General features: G+C 43.0%; 1 protein-coding gene across 1 annotated transcript in view; it reads right to left on the minus strand.

The window, feature by feature from the left end:
- Positions 1-15043: 15043 nt before the first annotated feature.
- Positions 15044-23827, minus strand: part of ptpdc1a (protein tyrosine phosphatase domain containing 1a) — a gene marked incomplete at its 5' end in the record, with an annotated part of 38986 nt that continues 30202 nt past the window's right edge. The window contains 2 exons of the mRNA XM_079684494.1: positions 15044-16277; positions 16359-16469. Coding sequence (XP_079540620.1) covers positions 16164-16277; positions 16359-16469 — 225 coding nt within the window. The 3' untranslated portion in view covers positions 15044-16163. The remainder of the gene's footprint in view (positions 16278-16358; positions 16470-23827) is intronic.

Below are 23827 nucleotides of genomic sequence, written 5' to 3' on the forward strand. Positions count from 1 at the left end.
GTGACCGAACCGTTTGAGACCCACTGAGATAACTTAAACTAAGTTAACTATCTAAAGACTGAGAGAGTAATTTACCTCACCAGAGCTGTAGTTATCAGCCTCTCAGTCTGACAGCAAAGGACTTTCCCTCCACCTTGTTGTTGAAACAGCTCCTTATATCCATTAGCGCAGCTAGCTAGCACCAGATTCTAACAACAATACACGTAACCGGTGCGCGCGCTTTCTCGCTCGCTCGCGCCACACATACACCAACACACACCCTTCCGAGCTTGAATGACACACAGAGACCAATGGAGGGCATTAGTATGATCTGTATGAAAGTGGCAATGTCGGCAGGCCACGTCATGTAGACAGCCAGTCACCCTCTGTGAGGCAGAGTCAGACCCACATTTGCGCTGCGTTGCGTTTACAATATATACGTATATTGCCGGAGGCTGAGTACCGGCATTTTACTGAGTACCGGCACCTTGCCTGTTAGAGTAGAATAAATGAAACAGAGAAGTCTATTTAAACAAGAATATAACTTACAGTGATTGCTGAGTCAGTATAGGTAGTGTCCTCACCGGGTCTGGATGCACACTGAGTTATTCAGATTTGAAATGCGCTATTTAAAATATTTTTAGCTGAGGGTTTACTAACTCACGCTGTTTGCACTTCGCGCAATCAGCAGAGTGTTCCTGCCTATTGTAATGCAGGGTTGAGGCGCATGACCCACTGAGACCTGTGTTACAGGTTGAGTTGAGCAGATCTGAGATTTAAAATCTCTCAGAAATCGCCGTTTTAGCTACAATAACTACAGAACAAATCCATGACTCCGGATCCCGGCGTATATAGACACCAAAAAGAAAGACATTTGGGGAAGCTGGGTTAATCGGAACATGAGAGTACACAGGTATAGACAGAGAGAAGGAAGAAGTAAGATGTCCCCCGACAAACTAAGCCTATATCAGCAAAACTAGGGGCTGAATCTAATCAGCCCTAACTATAAGCTTTATCAAAAAGGAAGGTCTTAAGCGCACTCTTAAAAACGGATAGGGTGTCTGCCGTCCGAACACAAACTGGAAGCTGATTCCACAAAAGTGGAGCTTGATAAGAAAAGGCTCTGGCTCCCATTGTACTTTTAGAGACTCTAGGAACAACCAACAACCCTGCATTCTTGGAACGCAATGCCCTAGTAGAGGGGTGGCCAACCAGTCAGAGGTTAAGAGCCACATTTTGTCTATGTTACTGCAAAGAGCCACATCAAACACATAGTCACTGATACCACTTGTTTCAGTTTTTTGTTTTCTGGAGACAAGATTTCAACCACGTCACTGATGCATTTTTGTGGCATTGGGATATATATTTTTTAAATCCTCTGAAGCAGAGAGAGGAGCTGTGGATTATTGTTATTGATTAATGCATCAGTGTTTCTTAGGGTCCAAACACTAAGCTCACAACTTAAAATGAAAGCGTTTAGTTTATTTAATAAAAGAGCACATGTTCAATGTGAAAAGTGAGAGTACTGTAGTTATAGATTATTTGCAATTTGGTGCCATATATATATTTAAAAAAAATAATTATATATATTATTTAAACACCTTGAATTTCAGGGGGGGGCGCGGGGCTCAGTTGGCGGAGCGCACCGCCCCTCCAAGACAATGGTAGGGGAAACACTGGATAATGTTTAATCAACGATAGGTTTCCCCCCCCCCCCAAAGGTGATTGGTTCACTGCATCGCAGGTATTATTGTGATTGGCTCTTGGGCCACATCAAAATTAGATGCGCTGTCATCCTCTCATACTGACAGCTGACACCACACATACACACGTAGGGAGAGCCGGGACGAAGGTAACACGCGACGAAAGTAACAGAGCGATTTTATCCGAGCCCAAACAACTTTGACCGGCCAAATTACGTCAGAATTATCAGCATTCGATACTTAACAGACCTACTAAATATCAGGTTTAACTGTCAGGAATAGTGTTGTCACGATACCAACATTTTGGTTTCGATACCAAGTCAAGAATTCCGATTCTTTTTCGAAACAGTCTTAAATGTAATTATTGTGCTTTATTTCACACCAGAACCATAACTATAACACAAACTTTTAAACAATGAGAACAATAAATAAAATAAATGACAAGAATTCGTATTAAATACAATTAAAACATTTCTTACAGACAGGCCTCGTGTAGTCCATAGGCTTGCCCTCACTGTCAGAGATATAGCTGAAATACATCAACATTTCGCTTCTGGCCTCTTTTTTGTCAACAAGCTGAGGCGCAGCAGCAGTTGCACTCCCACTTGCAGCCATGCTTCTCGTTTTCTCACATGCTCTGGCAGCTAGCGCGTGCACGAGAGAGGGGAGGGACTTAGAGCGTGCTTGAAAGGGGCGGGACTGTAGGCACGGCTGCAGTGCAGGGAGTGGAAGCAGAGCGCTGAACACACACAGCTCTTATTAAAACAGCGCTTTCTCACCGGAGTACTTTCCCCCGTCATTCTTAAAGTACCATACTAATGAAACGGAGGAATAGTAACGTTTTTAACGGCAGGGTATCGCGGTATACCTTTCAAGTATCGGCGACACATCCGGTTTTCGCTATGAGTGCTCGCATTTTCGAGAGCTCCCGCTTTGGAGGTTATTCCTCACGATTTTTTACATATTTCATCCTCCTGACAATATGGATTATGGACTCCTACCTCAACTCATCAATGAGGCAACATCACTTAGAGAAGGAGAGTAATAAAAGCGGGGATAAAATGAACCACAATGACTTTTACCTTCTCAACGGCTGGGAAAGGAAACACCTCGCTTTTGGAAGTGCAAGCATTCATGCATTATTAACTGCAAACCCGACGCGAAAGTACTTACCCCCGTCAGGCAAACTAGACCAAAGAAGTATGATCGTCTTGGTCTTATTGTTAGCGGGAGACATCCATCTGAATCCGGGCCCGGTGCAGACAAGAAGCCAGTCCTGCAGGCTCGAGGAGCTAGCATCACAACTAGCATCACAACTAGCATCTCTTCCGCTGCAGCAACAATTACGCGACGACAACAGAGACCGTGGAGACAGCGGAGACCGAGGAATCAACGGAGACTTCGACATTCCCCCGGGGACGCCGGGGGAATCTCGAAGTCTCCGTTGATTCCGGGCAGACAGACACGCATGAGGCAGACAGACACGCATGAGGCAGTGACGAGAGGAAGTGAACCGAGATCCGAGGGAACAAATATCCGCCATGTTGTTAGCCATCCTGCTAGCATATCAACAGCTAAAGCTACAACGGAGCCTCCCTCCCCCCACCACCCCACCGCTCCAAGCAACACGGCAGGCCGCAAGCCGGTTGCTGTAACGGACAAAGACAAATATCTGCAAGCTGACGACATTGTGCATTTAAGCAACAAAAATGGACTACATATTTTTCATCTGAACACTAACAGCCTGAGACACAAACTAGCTGAACTCAGGCAGCTATTCATGAACGGTAAGGCAAGCATAGTATGCTTTTCTGAGACCAAATTGGACAATTGCATTACAGATTCAGAGATTGAAATGGAAGATTATCTTGTAGTGAGAAGGGACAGGAACGTGAATGGAGGTGGTGTCTGCATGTACATACATAAAGAGACCAATTTCAAAAACCGTACTGACCTGCATCATGAAAATATTGAATCTGTGGGTTGAAATTCTTTTTGACAATGTTACATCTGTAATAGTCGGGACAATCTATAGACCACCGGAACAGAGTGACTTTTATGATACATTAGATGGGTGTTTGGCTGAGGTGGGGGATGTGGAGACAATTATTATTGGAGACTGGAACACGGATATGCAACGTAAAGACACGTCCGTCTTCAAGTCCTTCAGTAGGATTTGTGATATGCACGGCTTCAGCCAGCTAATCACCCAACCCACCCGGGTATGTGAAACAACACAGACTACCATTGATCTCATTCTGACCTCTGACAAGTCCAAGATCTCCAGTAAAGGGGTTATAGCATGCGGTTTAAGTGATCATTATATGATATTCTGTACCCGCAAAAGGCTAAAACAAAAGGCCGGCTGTCACAAAACAGTCATATCTAGAGACCTCAAAAACTACTCTAGCGAGGCCTTTAACCTAGAACTGGAGAGCCTGGACTGGTCAGATGAGCTCAGTGGTACGCAAGTTGAAGAAACATGGCTTGGTTTCAAAAATAAATTCTCTGCAATACTCAATGATTTGGCCCCCCTAAGAACAACCAGGGTAAAAAATCGCGCTGAGCCGTGGATGTACTCCGGCATACTGACCGCCATGAAAACCAGAGACAAAAAATGCTCTGAGTTTCATAAAAGTCAGTCAATGATTTCCAAAAGCACGAGTAGTGAACTCCTGGCCCACGTGACTGAACTAAAAATTGAAAGAAACAGACTAAGAAATGACGTAAGCTCCATGATCAAAACTGCCAAAAAGAATTTCATCAATGTCAAAACTGAGGAAAACAAAAATAAACCGTGTGAACTTTGGAAATTACTCAATAACCAGCTTGGCTGCAGTAAAAAACTCAAAACGAGATTTTCGAACTTAAACATAAAGACAGATAACAGGCTCATCACAGACAAACTGGACGTGGCCAAGTCCTTGAACATGTTTTTTCACAAACATAGCCACAACTCTTGTAAATAAACTACCCTCCCACTCAGGGCTTTTTGGAGTAGATCACATCATGACCTACTCAGTGCTTGAATTGGAATAAAAAAGGTGCCAGTACTCTAAATCAGCAACAAGTATTTCGCACAAAGTCATAGTATATCCTATAATGCTGGTGGGTTTGTCTCTTTACTGTATATTTTAGAAAGGCTCACTGTACTTAAACAAAATGACTCAGGGTGCATCTGAGATTAGAGGGGGTGCAGTGGTAAAGTGCTATTTTTATAAGTGGTGAGTGGACCTGACACCCTCTAGTCTAGGGGGGTCCGGGGGCATGCTCCCCCGGGAACATTTTTTTTAAAATATTGAAGTTAGATGCATCAATCTGGTGCAATTTGAGAGCAAAATGAAGAGATATATGGATACCTCTCAACATCCATCATGAAACAACTGTAAACAGATTAACTTTTTCTTTATGGATATAAAATAAAGTAAAGCTTGACTCCTACTGGCTAGTTAAATGACTCCTCGTCCCTGAGGCCACTACCAGTTTTTTGTGCCATTTTGCTGGATTTATTTGTCAATAGCGTTGCTGCACAAAGTGATAGCCCTCTAGTTTAAATCTACTACCCAAAAAGAAACATATGGAGATGGGTTACTATTTAAAAAAATTGCAAATCTATTCGGGAACAGTGGGGCCGGGCCTCAAATCCTATAGGGGGGGCCGGGGGCATGCTCCCCCGGTAAGATTTTTTTTTAAATGTTGGACTTAAATGCATCAATCTGGTGCATTTTGAGGGGGAAATAAAGAGACTACACCCATATGAAACAAAAATGTATACATTTAAATAATCATAAAATCATAAGTACATGGCCATAACCAATAACATACAATATCCAATATGAAAAAAACATTGAAACTTGTTTATTTATTTGTTTTTGGTTCATTTATAGTTGTGAGTGTGTCTGGGCTCCTGAATCGGCCTCTCCTGTCTCCCTCCTCTCCCCCCTGCTCCTCTTTGAGGCAACAGCAAAGACTAGTTTTAGCTCTCAACAAGTTTATCTTACCTTTTTTCACCTAGTTAACATTTTGTTTGTATTATTCATGCATATTTTACTCATCACTACCCCCTCAAATGGAAATATGTGTTTACATAAATGGTGACCGAACCGTTTGAGACCCACTGAGATAACTTAAACTAAGTTAACTATCTAAAGACTCAGAGAGTCATTTACCTCACCAGAGCTGTAGTTATCAGCCTCTCAGTCTGACAGCAAAGGACTCTCCCTCCACCTTGTTGTTGAAAAAGCTCCTTATATCCGTTAGCGCAGCTAGCTTGCACCAGATGCTAACAACAATACACGTAACCGGTGCGCGCGCTTTCTCGCTCGCTCGCGCCCCACATACACCAACACACACCCTCCCGAGCTTGAATGACACACAGAGACCAATGGAGGGCATTAGTATGATCTGTATGAAAGTGGCAATGTCGGCAGGCCACGTCATGTAGACAGCCAGTCACCCTCTGTGAGGCAGAGTCAGACCCACATTTGCGCTGCGTTGCGTTTACAATATATACGTATATTGCCGGCGGCTGAGTACCGGCACCTTGCCGGTACTCAGTAAGAAGTGCCGGTACCACATGGGTAAAAATCAGAAGTGCCGGTACTGCGTACCGGTGAGTACCGGCCCAATTCAAGCACTGGACCTACTACAAAAACCTAGGGGTACGCAAAGATGATTTCAGTCTAGCAAGGGTAACATCAGCAGAGGTACTCATTAAACTGAGCGCCCTCCAACCTAACAAGGCCACTGGCCACGACAATATCCCCTCCAAATTCCTCAGAGACACAGCAACCGCCATCTCACCAGTCATAGCTCACATAATTAACCTCTCCATAAAACAGGGAAATGTACCCAAAGACTCCAAAATTGCAAGAGGGGAGAGGGGAGGGGAGAGCACAGATGGTGGAGGTAAACGGTACTCTGTCCCCCCCCTCCCAGTGAGCTGTGGTGTTCCACAAGGAAGCATATTAGGTCCGTTACTGCTCCTAATTTATGCAAATGACATGTCATCAGCATGTGACTGCAACTTGTTCCTGTTCGCGGACGACTCAGCCCTGCTGGTCTCTGACAGGAGCAGATTGCAGGTTGAAAAAACCCTCAGCTCCGAGCTCGGCAGAATCTGCACCTGGCTCGCCGATAATAAATTATCATTACACCTGGGTAAAACAGAGTCCATTCTCTTCGGTTCGAAACACAATCTCAGCAAATCCGACAACTTCTCAGTTGCAGTGGGTTACATTATTGTCACAAGTAAGAAGGAAATTAGATACCTAGGATCTATTCTTGAGGCAAACCTCTCCTGTGACAAAATGGCATCCAATGTAATAAAAAAAGTCAATCAAAGAACTAGATTCCTATACCGGATCTCCTCTCTGGTAAACAAAAACACCCTGAAAACTCTGGCAGGAGCATTCATTCAAGGGTACTATGACTATGCTTGCACGTCATGGTACCATAGCACCTCCAAGGCGCTAAAAATAAAACTTCAAACATCACAAAATAAACTGGTCAGACTACTGCTTGACCTTTCATCTAGAACCCACCTCACCTCTGCCCACTTTGACAACCTAGGATGGCTTAGAGTAGACGACAGAGTACAGCTACTTGCAATGGGCCTGGTCTACAAGATACACTACACCTCTATGGTACCCATGTACATGTCAAAATTCTTCCCAAAGGTCAAGGAATACCATGATCATAACACCAGAGGGAGCTCCACAAATCATGTAAAACCCAGATTTGGCACAAAAAAAGGGGAATACACGTTTCACAATTATGCCACATCAAGGTGGAACGCTCTTCCCACTACTGTAAAGGAAAGTAAAACTATACTTACCTTCAAAACCTCTCTTAAAGAGCACCTTCGGGGGAGAGCATTACAAAACTGGCTCCGTTAATGGAACAAATCTCAACCTGTCGTACAATGGACAGCTTCCCCCCCCCATCTATGTATATACTCGCATTTTAGACTCTGTTACTAACTGTATATCTGTAGACTTGGTATGTCTTAAATGTCCGGTTAGGATGTATTAGAACGAAATCTAAAAGGAAATTTGTAAATAAGCCATCTGTATGTAAAAAACCACCTGTATGTCAATTGTAAATAAGCCATCTGTATGTCAAATATGTCTTATATGTCTTAAATGATATGATGAATTGGAAATGGGGGACCCTGATGTAAGCAAGACGAAAGTCTTTCTCTGGTCTGCATCCCCTTAACAATTGTATGTTTTGAGCTGTACTGTACTGTACCCAATATACAAGCTGTTAATAAACTTTTCAATCAATCAATACACCGTGCAACACTAGTCAAGAGTCAGTGTCTCTCCCCCAAACTCACACATATAAAATTCGAGATGAACTGAAGAGCCGCATGAAACTAGCCAAAGAGCCGCATGCGGCTCGAGAGCCGCGGGTTGGCCACCCCTGCCCTAGTAGGCAGTGTTGAAAGTGTGCCGGTCCTACCCGGTCCTTAGTACCGGTAAGAGATTTCCAGGCGGTCCGGAGGACCAGGAAGAATTGACAGCTCCACCCGTGGAATTTATACTACGAAGGGCAGATATTTTGGTTTGGATTACTGGTCTGGGGGAAGCTCGCGAGTGTGTGTGTGTGTGTGTGTGTGTGTATACAGGTGTGTGTTTGTGTATTTTTGCGTTTGTGCGTATTGTGTTTGTGTCCCGGGGAAAACAGTAACGAGAAACACCGGCTGTTGTTATGCCTGCTGTGACCTCAAGTTACTCCGTTCTCCGCTTGTAATTATGCCGTTACAAGCTTCTAAGTTGTATTTATCATCTGAATTTGTCGAAACAAGTTTCATATTCTGAAAGCCAAGACTTTGTTTATTTAAAATCAAACAAAACACCCGAACCCCGAAAAACTATTTTTTTACGCAAATCCACGTTTATTTTGAAATGAGCCGTTGCGACTTCCGACTGATTTCGATAGAGCGGGTCACATATTAGTTTTTTCCCACTTGATCAGAACAGCGGGAGGAGAAAAGAATGGAGTGACTGAATGACAGCTAGAAAATTAGGCTACGTGGTAATTAAAGCAAAAATGCAAACGACGACTCTTCAGATGTTTAAGAGAAAGGAGAGAGATGAAGAAACTCAGAATGTGCTAAACATTTGAAAAACAACGCCCACAGATGACACAGGTGATGATGCTTATTTAGCCCAGAGAATGGACATGAACATGGCCATGATGAATATAATAAGTTAGCTAACTAGAAAACTGTATATCTCTATATGGGGTGCCCAACCAGTCGATCCCCAGTCGATCTCGAGATGTCTAAAAGTAGAACAACAATATTCTGTTTTATCGTTAATGTCCTACAACAAGGGTGGCCAAACTTTTTGGCTCAGGGGCCACAATGATGTATCAATGTGACAGCCGGGCCGGAGGGCATTGTTTGGTTCCGTCTTGATTCATGTCGGGCTGAGGGTTGTTTTAATCTCATTCTCCCGCACGCGGGGCGACGTCCACGTGCAGCTGTGACGACCAGGGAGGAAGGGACTTTTCGCGGCGCGCGCGGCGTGTAGACAGTGGGGGATAACATAAATAAAAATTGGATCGTTGTATTTTAGACTTTAAGGCTTTTTAAGATCAGCGCGGGAACCCTGGCTCATTTATACCAATATTGGACGGGCCACATTAAACACATCAACGGGACGCATGTGGCCCGCGGGCCGTAGTTTGGCCACCTCCAGGCCCGGTTCTACGGGGGTGCATAAGGGTCCCAGTTGAATGTTATGCACCCTCACTTGAAAAAGAGAAGGGAGTGAAAAATATTACATATACAATAACAGGCAGACAATGGCAGACAATATGAAAAAAAGACTCTTCACAACCACAGCAAACAGAGCACAGGCCAGTGTTGCAGCCAACCGAAAAGAGGCTTATAACAGCCTTATCAATCAAATGGCAGTCCTCAACCCTGACAACTGGGAACATGACAATCCTCGATTTGGAGATAATGAGGTGAGGGCTTTGTGTGATGTCCTACATGTGAACCAACAATAGGCCCATCTTGGATTCACAGAATACAAGGCCAGTGGAGGAAGAAACATTCCCAACAAAATGAAGAAGTTGCTCATGGCAGTGGCACTGTCTCCAAGCAATGCTGACTGTGAACGGGGGTTCAGCACAATGAATAACATCATAACTGAGTATAGGAGCAAACTTACAACAACAAATGCAGCAAATCTCCTCTTCATCAGCTCTGTGGGACCACCATGCAGACAGTGGGATCCACTGCCTTATGTGAAGACCTGGCTGGGCAAAGGAAGAAGAGCAGCCCACTCAACAAGCTGCATGGCTCGCCGGTACACAGAAGAGGAGAGCTACTTCAGCCCTCTGTGGAAAATGTGGAAAAGTGTGTAGTTTACCTCCCTCAACATGCCTTGCTAATGGTCTGTTAAGTTTTGACACAAGTTGTATGCACAATTGAAAATAAATAATTGACTATACATATTGTCAAGTGTTTCTAATTTCTACCCCATAAAGACATAAAAAATGTGAAGTTTGTGTTCAGGGATGCATGAAGCTGGGGGCGGGAGGAGAACAATATGAACCAATGAAGGTCGGGGTAGCATTATAGTACCTGCAAGAAATTCAAACCACTTTCACCCCTGCTAGTAGGACAGTAGGGTATAATGACTTCTTGAAGGTAAGATGGCGCCTGCCCATTAAGGGCTTTGTAGGCGAGAAGAGGAATTTTAAATTCTATCCTGTGTTCTATAGGGAGCCAGTGTAAGGCAGCCAGAACAGGAGTAATGTGGTCCCTTTTCCTAACTCTGGTTAGTACACGACCTGCAGCATTTTGAATCAGCTGAAGCGACTTGACTGACTTCTTGGTACACCCTGATAATAAGGAGTTACAATAATCCAGCCTTGAAGTAACAAATGCATGGACTACCGTAATTTTCGGACTATAAGCCACGCCTTTTTTCCCGTTTTTCGAAGCTGCGGCTTATATAACGGTGCGGCTAATCTATGGATTTTTAAAGCTAACGGCCACTAGGGGACCTCCTAAATCTATGGAGTTTCTCTGCATCGTTTTGAGGCAAGATATGCCTGATTTTTGCTATGTTACGTAGATGGAAGTAGGCGGTCCTTGAAATTGATTTTATTTGGGCGCTCAAGGATAAATCCTGATCAAATATAACACCAAGATTCCTTACAGTCTCACTGGAGGCCAAATGAATGCCATCCATAGTTAGTATATCTTTAGATAATTTGTTTCGTAGATTCTTTGGGCAAAGTACAATAACTTCAGTTTTGGTCGCGTTTAACATAAAAAAAATGTAAGGTCATCCACGTTTTTAAGTCCTTGAGGCAGTCTTGAATTTTATTTAGATGATTAATTTCATCAGGCTTGATTGATAAATATAGTTGAGTATCATCCGCATAACAATGAAAGTTTACAGAATGATTCCTTATAATATTGCCTAACGGAAGCATATATAATGTGAACAAAATAGGTCAGAGCACTGAGCCCGGCACTCCATGGCTAACTTTGGTTTGCGTGGAAGATTCATCGTTGACACATACAAACTGAGAGCGTTCAGATAGATAGGACCTAAACCAGCCTAAAGCAGTTCCCTGTATGCCAACTAAATGCTCTAGTCTTTGCAATAGGATATCATGGTCGATAGTATCAAATGCAGCACTGAGATTGAGCAAAACAAGAATAGAGACAAGTCCCTTGTCGTGCTATCTGCACAAATGGTTAACATTGAACATTAAAAGATCAGGCAGTTCAGGGAGAGTCGAGGGAAGGCAGGCAGCTTTGCATGACATTCTTCTGGACGTGTTTCATTGTGATGATAGTGAGAGTGAGTCAATCTGTTTGTTGGAAAGACAGTAGGTGAGTGATTACTGAGAGAAAATTATTAAAAGAGATAATTATTCAGTGTTTTTACTTTAAAGTGTTGTTACTGACCTTTTTCTCTTTTATTTTCTTTACCTCACCTGTAACTGCTGAGACCCTGAGGAACATGCACACTGGACTGACCTGCTCTGGCAACCTGATTTCCACTGTACGTAATAGTATTTGGTTATGGTATATTATTTATATACATCAAAGGCACAATGCACCCCCCAGAGACACACATGTATTGAGTGTGATATTTTGCATTGGTCATGTGAAATCATCTTTACATACTAGAAAACTGTAGGAGCGGCAACTTGTTTTGAAATTGAATTTTTAATATCCGATAATAAAGTTGATCTGTTTTCTTTATTCTTTTCTCTTCCCAGCTCCATCCATCATCATTCTCTGTTCCTGCAGGTACTGCTTGCTAATCAATGCTCCTATTTTTTTACACAATTACAAATAAAGTAATGTATTGTATGACCTGAAGTTGTGCTTCATTCTGAGTCATAATAAATTCATTCTGCCTTCAACTGCAAAAACTATTGTGGACTGCACCGACATCCATGTAGCTGCCCCCCAGTAAGATGAACCAAGCAAAGTTGACATACTCAACATACAGCTGTGCTCTCAAGTTTACATGAAGAATTTGTGAAATATTGGTAATAACAGGTTTAAATGATTATTAGTAATTAATTATATAATTTTTTCTCATTGTAGACGAGCAGACAGGGAGCCAGATGAGAAAAGCATAATATGCAGCTGCCATTTTCCACATGGAAAAGAGAAAGGGCCAAGTGTATTTGAGTGGACAAAAGAGAAATCCCAAATACGAAAAATAAAATTATACAATTTACAGATATGTATACAAATGTATATATATCCTATATACACCATCATGTATAATGATGGTGTATGATGTAGAAGGAAGTGTGGTAGATAACAAGTAAATATAGAGTTACATACAGATCCATGTTACAGCAAAAGATGGAATAACTAAGAAGCACGCAGTATAATAATAATTACATGCAACAATTAAATAACTGCTCAGCATCTCCACCACAATCCCAATCTGCTGTGTCCTGTTTTCCTCCCCTCTGCATAACACCCCATCAAACATACGAAACACAACGCAGAGTCCGAGGGTGTTAAGAGTATGTTTATTTAAATGTCCTCCTCTCTACTGGCCAACACAGGGAGCATATGCTGGGTGTAGAATTTTTCCAGGAGGAGGAGATTTCCATGCCATGAGACTCCGGTCTCTGATGTGTAGCTGTTATATAATATACAATACATTTTTGAAAAACATTTGATCAACAAAAAAGGATTTGGTCAGGATCTAGAGTCAGTGTGTAGTTATTAATTAATCAATGCTCTCTACATTAGGAAAACACATACCAGTGTACCAGAAGGAGTCACACACAGCTGTGCCTAGATAACCAAACAAATTGACAAGAAAACCAAAATCCTTGAATCTACACACAGCAAATAAACTCAAATGACACAACGAGATGTAAAAAGGAGATCACACATATAGTCGATATAAAACTGGCCGCTTCAATCTGAAGAGCAACTAAAACAAAACACGGGAGTGTATCATGTTCTTGTGAACACTAATGTTATCCACAGCATACACAGAGACCACAAAGTACTTAAGGAGAAAACTAGTTGCTAAAACAAAACACGTTAGTGTACCTTGTTCGCTAATGTTAGCTAGCTGACATTAACGTTAAACATTGCACTCATATTACTCACTGAAACCTTGTAATGCCGGTCTCGCATGCTGGCTCTTATACAGAACCGACTAACTCCCCTTTCGTGTATGTACAGCTCTCAACATGCCCAGACTTGTAGTGATTTTCACCTCGTTTTATACTTTTTCGCCTCATTCTGAAAGAAACAGATGAAATTTGCTAACGTGACGGCCATCTTTGTGATGGTGACGTGTATTGTGCGAGACCAGAGACCTGTAGTTCACTGAGCGGTTTCACACAAAAAATGTGTAACTTCACAGTTTTACGACACATTTTTATTTTTTTGACTTGCAAAATGTTCTTTTAATTTGACAAACATCATATGTGTCATTCGTGGCACAATTAAAACGGGATCGAAAGATGACTTGTCTCTCTCCATTGACTTCAGTGTATAATTTTCCGCTTCCGGGGTCCCATGGGTCGGAAGTAGATGGGCGGGACTTCGCCTCTCTATAGATGAGAGTAAAATCTGTCACTTTACAGCCCCGCCCACTTTTGGGGAAACCAACGCTGTCATTTGAACAGCGATCAAGCCTGAAGTCACAGAGCTCTTCTTTGAATGTCCTTTCTTCTTAGAGGAAGTACAGAAACACGTAACTCTAGATTTTTTTTAATGTTTGAAGTGCAATAAACGACACAGCAGCTTTTTGGCATGTTAAAACTATTATGTTCTGCCTCGCTCATGAGAGTAACAGCAGGCGAAATTACAGCCTCGCCTACTGATTTTAATTTAACCATATATCGAGCCCGATTCTCGATTTCAAATGTGTGCTCTAAAATGATATTTATAAATGACTATTATCATCATTATAAGCAAGACAATAAATGGAAAAGATATGTAGAAAATAAACGTATTTAAGATACGTTCATAACAAACGTAACGTGGGAGAAAATACGTTTCTATCTAAACTTAATTGAGAATGCAGTTTAGTTCTGTGGGAACGTAATTTTTAGGGGACAGGGTTGGATTTTTTTGTATGAATTTATGTTTCATCCAATCACAGAGCTTGTTGACTTATCACGAGGTTAGTCGCAAAGCGGACAGGCGTCGTGACAACAATAGCTGGGGATTGTGGGTAGTGTAGTCTCTTTGGCGCTCCACATTTGAGAGAAAACAAGTTAGAAAATACACAAAAGCATTGCACACAATTTAAACCTATCAATGTCGTTTAATTAACAAAGGTAATCTGGTGTTTTTGAGTTGATGACTAGTGGAGATATCACTGTCAAATCAATCGACAGTAAGGGGAATACTTACTTCCGGGTGTACAATTCTCCGTTATCCAATGGGAATGGACGCTCACATTGCCTTTAAGGGCAGCCAACACAAACAAATGCCGTCCATGAGCGTCAAATACCGCCGCCGATTGGAATACATTACAATCAGTTGAAAGCTATTTGCGTCCCTTTATGAAGCTGAAGGAGCCTCGGCGCGTCCCAACTGCACGCCACTGTCACCCTGACCAAGCGTCGCTCCTGGACGTTTAAGGAGTGAGAGTGTGTTGGAATCACACAAACGACCTATTTTGGATTAAAAACGGCAAATTTGCCGAAAGGTGACAAGTTTGCATCCCGGCTTATTTCTCCTCAAATGCATGGACAGTTCACTGGATTCGATGAGAGTGTGAAAAATGTAAACACATCCAAATGTAAAACAGAGGAAGAGGATGATGTTGAGGTCAAGCAGAGCATGAACAGGGTGGGGGGATTCTAATTCAGAGACACACCACATCTGCTTGCAGTAAGTTCTGTTTAATTCAAACAAGTTGGAACTATAAAAAAATATTGTCAGTCAAATATTCCACACAGTACAACGTCTCATGTCCTATATTATTATTACAACTCTTATTATTATTCCATTGCCATTCAAGGTGACTGGCAATGGAAGCTCCTTGCAGCAGCATAAGCCAGAGAGCTGAAGCAGAAGCAGAGAGCTGAAGCTGAAGCAGAGAGCTGAAGCAGAGAGCTGAAGCCGAAGCAGAGAGCTGAAGCAGAGAGCTGAAGCTGAAGCAGAGAGCTGAAGCTGAAGCAGAGAGCTGAAGCAGAGAGCTGAAGCTGAAGCAGAGAGCTGAAGCAGAGAGCTGAAGCTGAAGCAGAGAGCTGAAGCAGAGAGCTGAAGCAGAGAGCTGAAGCTGAAGCAGAGAGCTGAAGCAGAGAGCTGAAGCTGAGAGCTGAAGCTGAAGCAGAGAGCTGAAGCTGAAGCAGAGAGCTGAAGCAGAGAGCTGAAGCAGAAGCAGAGAGCTGAAGCTGAAGCAGAGAGCTGAAGCTGAAGCAGAGAGCTGAAGCTGAAGCAGAGAGCATTTTGCTCAATGCAACAGATTGATGTTTGACAATGCATGTGCACAGCAACAGCACAGTGACAGGTTCTAGGTGCACACAGTTCGGACATATCTTTGAATTGAAATGCAAATGCAGCAGACACAGTTTACATTCTACATGAACATCAGGTTATATTTGTTAAACTTACATTTCAAATAAGATAATCATATAATAATATATAATAAATAATTTGTAACATATTGTAGCATCTGCACAAAACATATTTTGGTTTAAATGTGAAATAATACAGCTGAGTCAGACATAAATAACATTACACTAACACCATAAGAACGTTTTTCACTAATTTATAAACTAACAGTTGCACAATGAAAGCAACATCTAGTGCCTTTCAGATATTGAAGTACATATCAAACAAACACTTTAAAACTAAGCACAGTGGCACATTAACATAGAGAATGGCAGTGCAAATATGAAATGCTAACCCTTTAAATGACATTGTCTTCAAATACCTTGAAAGACAAAAATGTGGCAGCGCTGTACTTAAATACAATAGTGATGGTGGTTGAGGCTGGATTAGGAGTGTTCACTCTCCTCTGCAGCTTTGTCACACAGCTCGTGAAGAATGGGAGTCAGGATTCCTTTAAGTGTTGTGTATAAAGACGTGTCCTTCTCTGAAGCAGGGTCAATCTGGGGAGAAAAGAAAAATACATTTCTTGCATCCCAAACACAACTTCATGAATTCAATTAAGGAACTATGGAAATACTCACCTTAGTAAACACTTTAATGGTTTGGTTGAGAAGACGGGTCTCTGTTAGTTCAGGCAGAGGCAGAAGATGAGCAGCACAGTGCAGGACACACAGCAGGGTGAGGCAGGGGCCCTGCAGAGGGAACACAAACATGTAGGATTCTAGCAGACTACATGTTTTTCAAAAAGGCGTGGGAGAAGAAAACAATCAAACTCTGAGACAGCAGGATTTATTTTGAACACGACAACTCCCTGAGGGTGGAGCAACAACGCAAGGTGCACACAGGTGTTAAGAAGATCTTGAAGGGGGAAGGCATCTGCTTTTAGACCCCCCTCAACAGCCGGACCGGACGGAGTCTTGGGACGGGTGCTGAGAGACTACGCTGACCAGCTGGCGGGGATCTTCACCAATATCTTCAACCAGTCCCTGTCCCAGGCCATCGTCCCATCCTGCCTGGAAACATCCACAATCATCCCCAACATTGGCTGCCTTAATGACTACCGTCCAGTGGCACTCACCTCCACCCCCGCTAAAGTTTTTGAGAAAGTAGTCCGTCCCCACATCGTCTCATCCCTCCTTCCCGTTCAGGCCCCCCACCAGTTCGCCTACAGGGCCAACAGGTGGAGGACGCCATCGCCACAGCTCTCCACTCTACCTTGTCTCACCTGGAGAGTAGGGGGAGCTACGCACGGATGCTCTTCGTGGACTTCAGCTCTGCATTTAATACCATCCTCCCTGACAGACTGGTGACTAGGGTTTCTAGGTAATTCCGGGAATTTTCAAAGACGGAAACTTTCCACGGGAATTAACGGGAATAAACGGGAATTTATGGGAATAAACTGGGAATTTTCTAAATTAAAGGTTGGCTCTTCATAGGGAACTTAAATATAGTTGGGGAAAGTATATTTTAGCATAATCTTGACTAAAACGAACAGATGCCATTCAAGTACACTTGAATATCCATGCCATGGCACACTGCTTACTGCATGGCTATTGAGACCACACAAAGGTTCGCAACAGGCTCACAAATGTGAGAGTGGAAAAACTGGTTGGTATTCGGGCAAACCTAAGGCTCTCTGAGCCTGACACAGAGCCATCCTCAACAAGGCTGGACAGTGACACTGAAGAGGAAGAGTGTGATGTTGATGAGGCCCAGGAAGAGCCCGTTGACTGAAAGGGTTTAGCAAAAATGCAGAGGATTGCTTGAAGGAAGATGTGCATGTTTAATGGGACTTTTTGGAGGGAGAAGGGCTCTTTTCATTTAACATTTTGAATGGGACTTTGTGGGGATTTTTGGATGGGGGGTGCATTTTAGTTCATTTTTTAATGAGTGGGGTTGGGGGGGAAGAGTAATATTTAACTCAACATTCCTGTTTTCATTCTTCAATGAAACAAATAATTGTTCAATAAAATAATTAAACCTTGTTCTCTTCTACTTAAAAAAAAAAATCTGTTGAAATGTCATGTTTTTTTGTTTAATTTTGAATCGAATATTTCCAAAATTCCCCAGCTTAACTTCCCATGGAAATTTACCAGAAACTTTCCGCCTCTTTGCAACCCTGCTGGTGACCAAGCTATCAGTCCTGGGAGTATCCCATTCCTTGTGTCTATGGATTAAGGACTTCCTGTCTGATCGCCCCCAGAGAGTGAGGATAGGCACCCACGCCTCCACGTCCCTCAGTCTCAGCACCGGGTCACCACAAGACTGCGTGCTGAGCCCCCTAGTATACGCCCTCTACTCCTATGATCTCGTCCCCGCCCACACCAGCAACTCCATCATAAAGTTTGCTGATGACACCACCGTGGTGGGCTGCATCTCAGGGGGTGACGAGACCGCGTACATGGAAGAGGTGGAGCAACTGCTAGCGTTGTGTAAAGTAAACAACCTGCAGCTGAACAAGCTGAAACCACAGGAAATGATCATTGACTTTAGGAGGAAGAAGACCGACATGCAGCCCCTGTACATTGGAGGCTGTGTGGAGAGAGTCTCAGTGATCAAATTCCTGGGCGTTCACCTGGCGGAGGACCTGTCCTGGAGGACCAATACCAAGGCAACCGTCAAGAAGGCACAGCAGAGACTCTACTTCCTGAGAATACTCAGGAATGACCACCTCAGACAGGACCTGCTTGTGTCCTATCGCTGCGCCGTGGGAAGCATCCTCACCTACTGCATCTGCGTGTGGTTCCTCACTTGCACAGCCGCAGAGAGGGGTGCGCTCCAAAGGGTCATCAACTCGGCCCAGAAGATCATCGGTTGCCCCCTTCCCTCCCTGGAGGTACTGTACAGCTCTCGTTGCCTTAAGAAGGCAGTCGAAATCCTCAAGGATCCACACCACCCGGGTAACAAGCACTTTGTACGGCTGCGCTCAGGCAGGCGCTTCCGTACCATGTATGTATGTACCATGGACACGGAGCAACAGAACCTCGCAGACACGTGAACGGGCGAAATAACTGCTGCGAGAATTCAACATGAGGACAACAACGCAGGATAAATGTCTGTTTCAGCCTGAAACATAAGTAAAAAATAGAAGAACATATGCTTGTAATATAATTCGAATAAAATAATAAAATGTACGTTTTATAAATCGATGTGAACTTGAGAGATACTGATATCTAGCATGTTGGTTTAAAGGGGACTGAAACACAGCTTTTTATATTATAGACCAGGGATGGGCAACTTTGATGGTGGTGGGGGCCACATCATTTATGTACTGGCCACCAGGGGGCCGCAGATTCACTTGGAACACACACACACAAAAATTCCATGTGTTGTATGTAATTATTAACAAATATACTAAGTCTGACCTCTTCATTGACATTTTACAATCAAAGGGAACATCCTCTAATAAGCTCACTAAACAAATATCAGTTCACAGACATTTTATTTCATTTTTACAAGTGGCATGTTTGTATTGAACAAGTTATTAAACAGTGGAATAAAACTATTTTAAACTATTGGAAAGCACGGAAAATGTGTGTGTATTGAGATTAACCATTAAGATGACATACACATGAAGTCATGAACACTAACCCAGACATTAGCTTTCTAACTTGAACCTAAAACACTTGTAGCCTGTCTCTGCATTCCCCTTATTCCACAATAAGGGGAATGTCAACACAGAGACCTGTCAGCCCGCACTCTGCTGTTCCTCAGCACCACTCCCCCTCCCTCCCTCTGAAATTATGAATGAAAAGCGTAGTAATCATAGATAACACGGCCAGGGTCCGTGACAGTTTGTTTTCATCTGATTTCAAATAAACAAAGTCTTGGTTTTAAGAATATTAAACTTGTTTCGCCAAATTCAGATGATAAATACAACTTTTAAGCTTGTAAAGGCATAATTACAAGGGGCAACTTAACGTCACAGCAGGCATAACAACAGCCGGTGTTTCTTGTAAGGGTTTCCCCGGGAAACAAACACAATACACACAAATGCGTCACAGATTATTTTGCGGTATTTGACATCATGTACTTCAGCTCGCGACGTAACTAGGAGTCTAGTGGACGGTATCAGTACTACAAGTAAAACATTTTTTTTAAATATATATATATTTTTAATTAATTACATTGTTTATAAATTAATCTGAGGGCCGCAAAAAGAGGAGGTGGGGGCCGCCATTTGCCCATCCCTTTTATAGACCTAGAATAAGCAGTTTAGCCCATAAAGGGTTCGTCCTTTCACTAGGGGGCCATTGTCCAAATGGAAGGTGATCCCCCTTAAAAAAAAAAGGAGTCAACATCGCCATCACTGTACATAGTAGAATGTTGATGTTTTTTGTTGTTTAACATTGTTAAGTGCCTGAGGATATTTCACTGTAAGCCTGAGTGGGAGACACTACTGGGCCAAAAACAGCCTATGATTACCAAACAAGAAGGAATCAAACCAATGTCCTTTAATAATTATTACCAAAATCAAAAAAGAAATGACACGGATTACCTTCCTTCAAGAAACCCATCTTTCCCAATTGCAACATGGAAAAAACTGAAAAGATCTGGATTCAAAAACACCTTAATAAGTGTTAATGGCCTACCATCTGGATACAATTAGCTGTAAGACAAGTAAGATACCTATTACAAAGCCGGTGAAAAATACTTGAGAAGAGATGGGATTTTTTAATGTATGGATCGCCCCTTAATTCTCCACAAAAATACTTTTGCTATTACTCTGAGCTGCATACAGATTGGAGTGTCTGATGTGTCTGATCACTTTGCAATGTACTTACAAATTAAACTGGGGATGGAGATTTAACATGGCTTTAATAATCAATTGGTTGTTGTTGACTTTTCTTCATTCATTCTGGATGGTGTTTACATCCCACTGCATGTGAACGCGCAGGAGGCGCAGCGCAGACTCACCGACCAGATACTGTGTGTGGAAAGGACTTATCCGGACTTATCCAGACTTCCTAGTTATTGTTCTTGGGGATTTTAAAAAAGGCAACCTCAGCCATGAACTTCCTAAATACAAACAGTTTATTAAATGCCCCACCAGAGAGGGGAATATTTTGGATCACTGTTACACCAACATCACAGGAGCCATGCCATGGTCCACCTGATTCCTGCATACAGGTAGAAACTTAAACTGTGTAAACCTGTAGTGAGGACATTCAGACAGTGGAGCACTAAAGCTATGGAGCAACTTCAGCCGCGTTTGGACTGTACTGACTGGGATGTATTCAGTGCTGCTACCAACAGTTTGGATGAGTACACAGAGGCTGTGACATCATACATTGGTTTTTGTGAGGACAGCTGTATTCCAACACGCACCAGGGTGAGATACAACAAGCCATGGTTCACAGCCAAACTGAGACAGCTCTGGTTGCAAAAGAAGGAGACGTTCAGGAGCGGTGATAAGGCTAGATTTAGAAGAGTCAGAGTAGAGGTTTAGCAAGGCTGTGAGAGATGCTAAACGACTGATCTCTGAGGGACTACAAATGAAGCTCAGCGCAAGTTCAACCAGGAAGACCTTCTTTTCACATTCATTTACTATGTCTATGTTATACTCTCTCTCCTCTCAGTAAGTGATCGGGGGCGTCACTCCCCAGCTTAACCAATCACTTCGCTCTATTCCCACAAGCCTATCATAGCGCTCCGCTAAACCTTTTAAATCTACTTTCCCCCCTCTGACAGCTGACTCAATGCAACACTAACCTCGTACTTCATGGTATTATGATTCTCAAGACGTCCGATTCAGAGTACTCAGACCACGACCAACTTCCAGCAGGATCTTGATCCGGGCCCGACAAGCTGCCTGAGATCGCATCGACTTCCTCAAGCTGCAGCTCGGTATCCCGCAGCAGCTCACCTGCAGCAGAGGCAGATCTCCTCCTTTCCCAACTGCAGCAGCAGGGAATTACTCCAGCTCCATGCCTATCTCTTCACCAGCTCCGCAGGCTTGCGGATAAAGCTACAGGCGGCGTTCCCCAGCTCGAGTCAGCGGCTCCAGACGGCTACCCCGCATACTCGGACGTGGAAGGAAAAAGGACAAGGAAGTCAGGCCCCACGGAAGCTCCTCTGGCTTAATGAAAAACCTCATCGGCTCGCTCCAACGCTCACCATACGGGAAGCAGCCGCCCCCGGGTAATAGCTCGATCAACACCCTGCATCCCTGGCTTACTTCATGCAAACAATTGACGCACGCCTTCAGTCTCTCGAGAGGGCATCACTGGCATCAGGGCAGCTCAAAATGCCGGCGCTTCCGGCCTTCACGCTGAACGGGCCCTTACATCATCGCATGCGAAGCTTCACCCCATCTCTGACTTCAACTATCACAGCCCCTCCCGTAGGTAAGGCTTAGGCCTACATCCCATAGCAGCTACATCTCCTCCCGGCTCAGTAGTCCGCACTGGACACCAAGTTGCAGTCATAGGCGGCTAGCAGTTTCACTGCACAGCTTTGGGCTCTCGCCCCCTTCTGCCTAGAGCGCCGCTTTCCTCCTGCACCTCCTGCGCCTCACCTCTACGTAACAACAAGGCGTCAGGTACAGCGCTGGAAAGAAGGCAGTTTGCAACAAATTCACAAGAATGTCCGACGTATGCCATTGCTATCTTTAGTTCCAAGGTTCAGGGTAAAGGTAAGTTCTAGGTAAGGTAAAGATAGGTCTTCACTGGTTACATATATATAATGCTATCAAAAGAGGCAGCATCGTTTTCCAGCTTCTAGAGAAGACGTAAATCAAGGCCACTTCATCGGTCCCAAATATTCTGCTCCATGGACAGTTAACTGTCTACATCAGGGGTGCCCACACTTTTTTGGCTGGTGAGCTACTTTTGAAATGACCAGCTCACCGAGGTCTACCAACCAAAGATAAAATCCCAAATTGCAAGGGTTGCTGAATAACAAGTTTTATTTATACATGGGATAACTACAATAGAGCTGCAACAAACGACTGATTTACCATTTGTATGTCCTGACACAAACATCCAAATCTATGCAGATGACACTGTAATATATGTACATGGAAGCAATCAAGTGGCTAATGAACTGACAAACACTATGTTTCATGTAACAACTTGGTTTGAAAAATGCTACTAAATATTTGCAAAACAGTATGCATCTTCTTCACCAAAACAAAGTCCTCTTGTGTTGCGCCAGATGTTTTTGTGTCAGGGGAGAGGCTACAGGTGGTGTCACAATACAAATACCTTGGAGTCATGATTGATTCAACACTCAATTTCAAGGCTCAGGTTGAAAAAATATGTAATAGGGTCAAATTCAGTCTGTCGAATTTTAGGTTTACCAGAGATTACATGTCAATTGAGGCATCTCTGATGTACACACACTCTATGGTTCTCTCACACATCACCTACTGTTTAACTACCTGGTCACATGCCAGTGCAACAACATTAAAACCACTGGAATCATTGTACAAACAAACACTCAAAATACAGTTTTTTTGCATGACTGCCCAATGCTCCAAAAATACAACTTGCTAAGCTGGGAAAACCTCATTAAACATGCAAATGCTTGCCTTTTTTACAAGATTGTCAACAGCCTTACCTCATCTCCTCTTAGACAGTTTATTAACATACGCACAACTGCAACTAGGGTAACAAGAGGTGCAGCGAGAGGAGATTGCATTATTCAACTCCGAAAAAGTCCTTTCAGTCAGTCTTCATTTTCTGTTAAAGCTGCTCAGCAATGGAACTCAATCCCACCTCCAATCAGAGACCAGACCACATTCACTTTATTTAAGTCAAAGCTCAAAATATGGTGAGTGGGGAATCAGCTCTGCCGGCACTGACCCGATCTTCTGCTCCTTACAACCCACTGCCTATGTCTTAACATGTTCTTTTGTTTTGTTTTATTTGTTTTGTTTTGATGTTCTGTATTTTAAATTGTTTTATTTAAGTATCCCAGTAATGTCTGTTGCATGTTTTAAATGCATTGCATTTACTTGTTTAAAATGAAATGTGTTTTAGGTTGACTTTTAAAATCTGTCCAGGGACTACAGATGAAAAATAGCCTCTTCGCTAACTCTGGCACATTT

Source organism: Notothenia rossii (genome assembly GCF_949606895.1).
Source record: "Notothenia rossii genome assembly, chromosome: 5".
NCBI classification, from domain to species: Eukaryota; Metazoa; Chordata; class Actinopteri; order Perciformes; family Nototheniidae; genus Notothenia; species Notothenia rossii.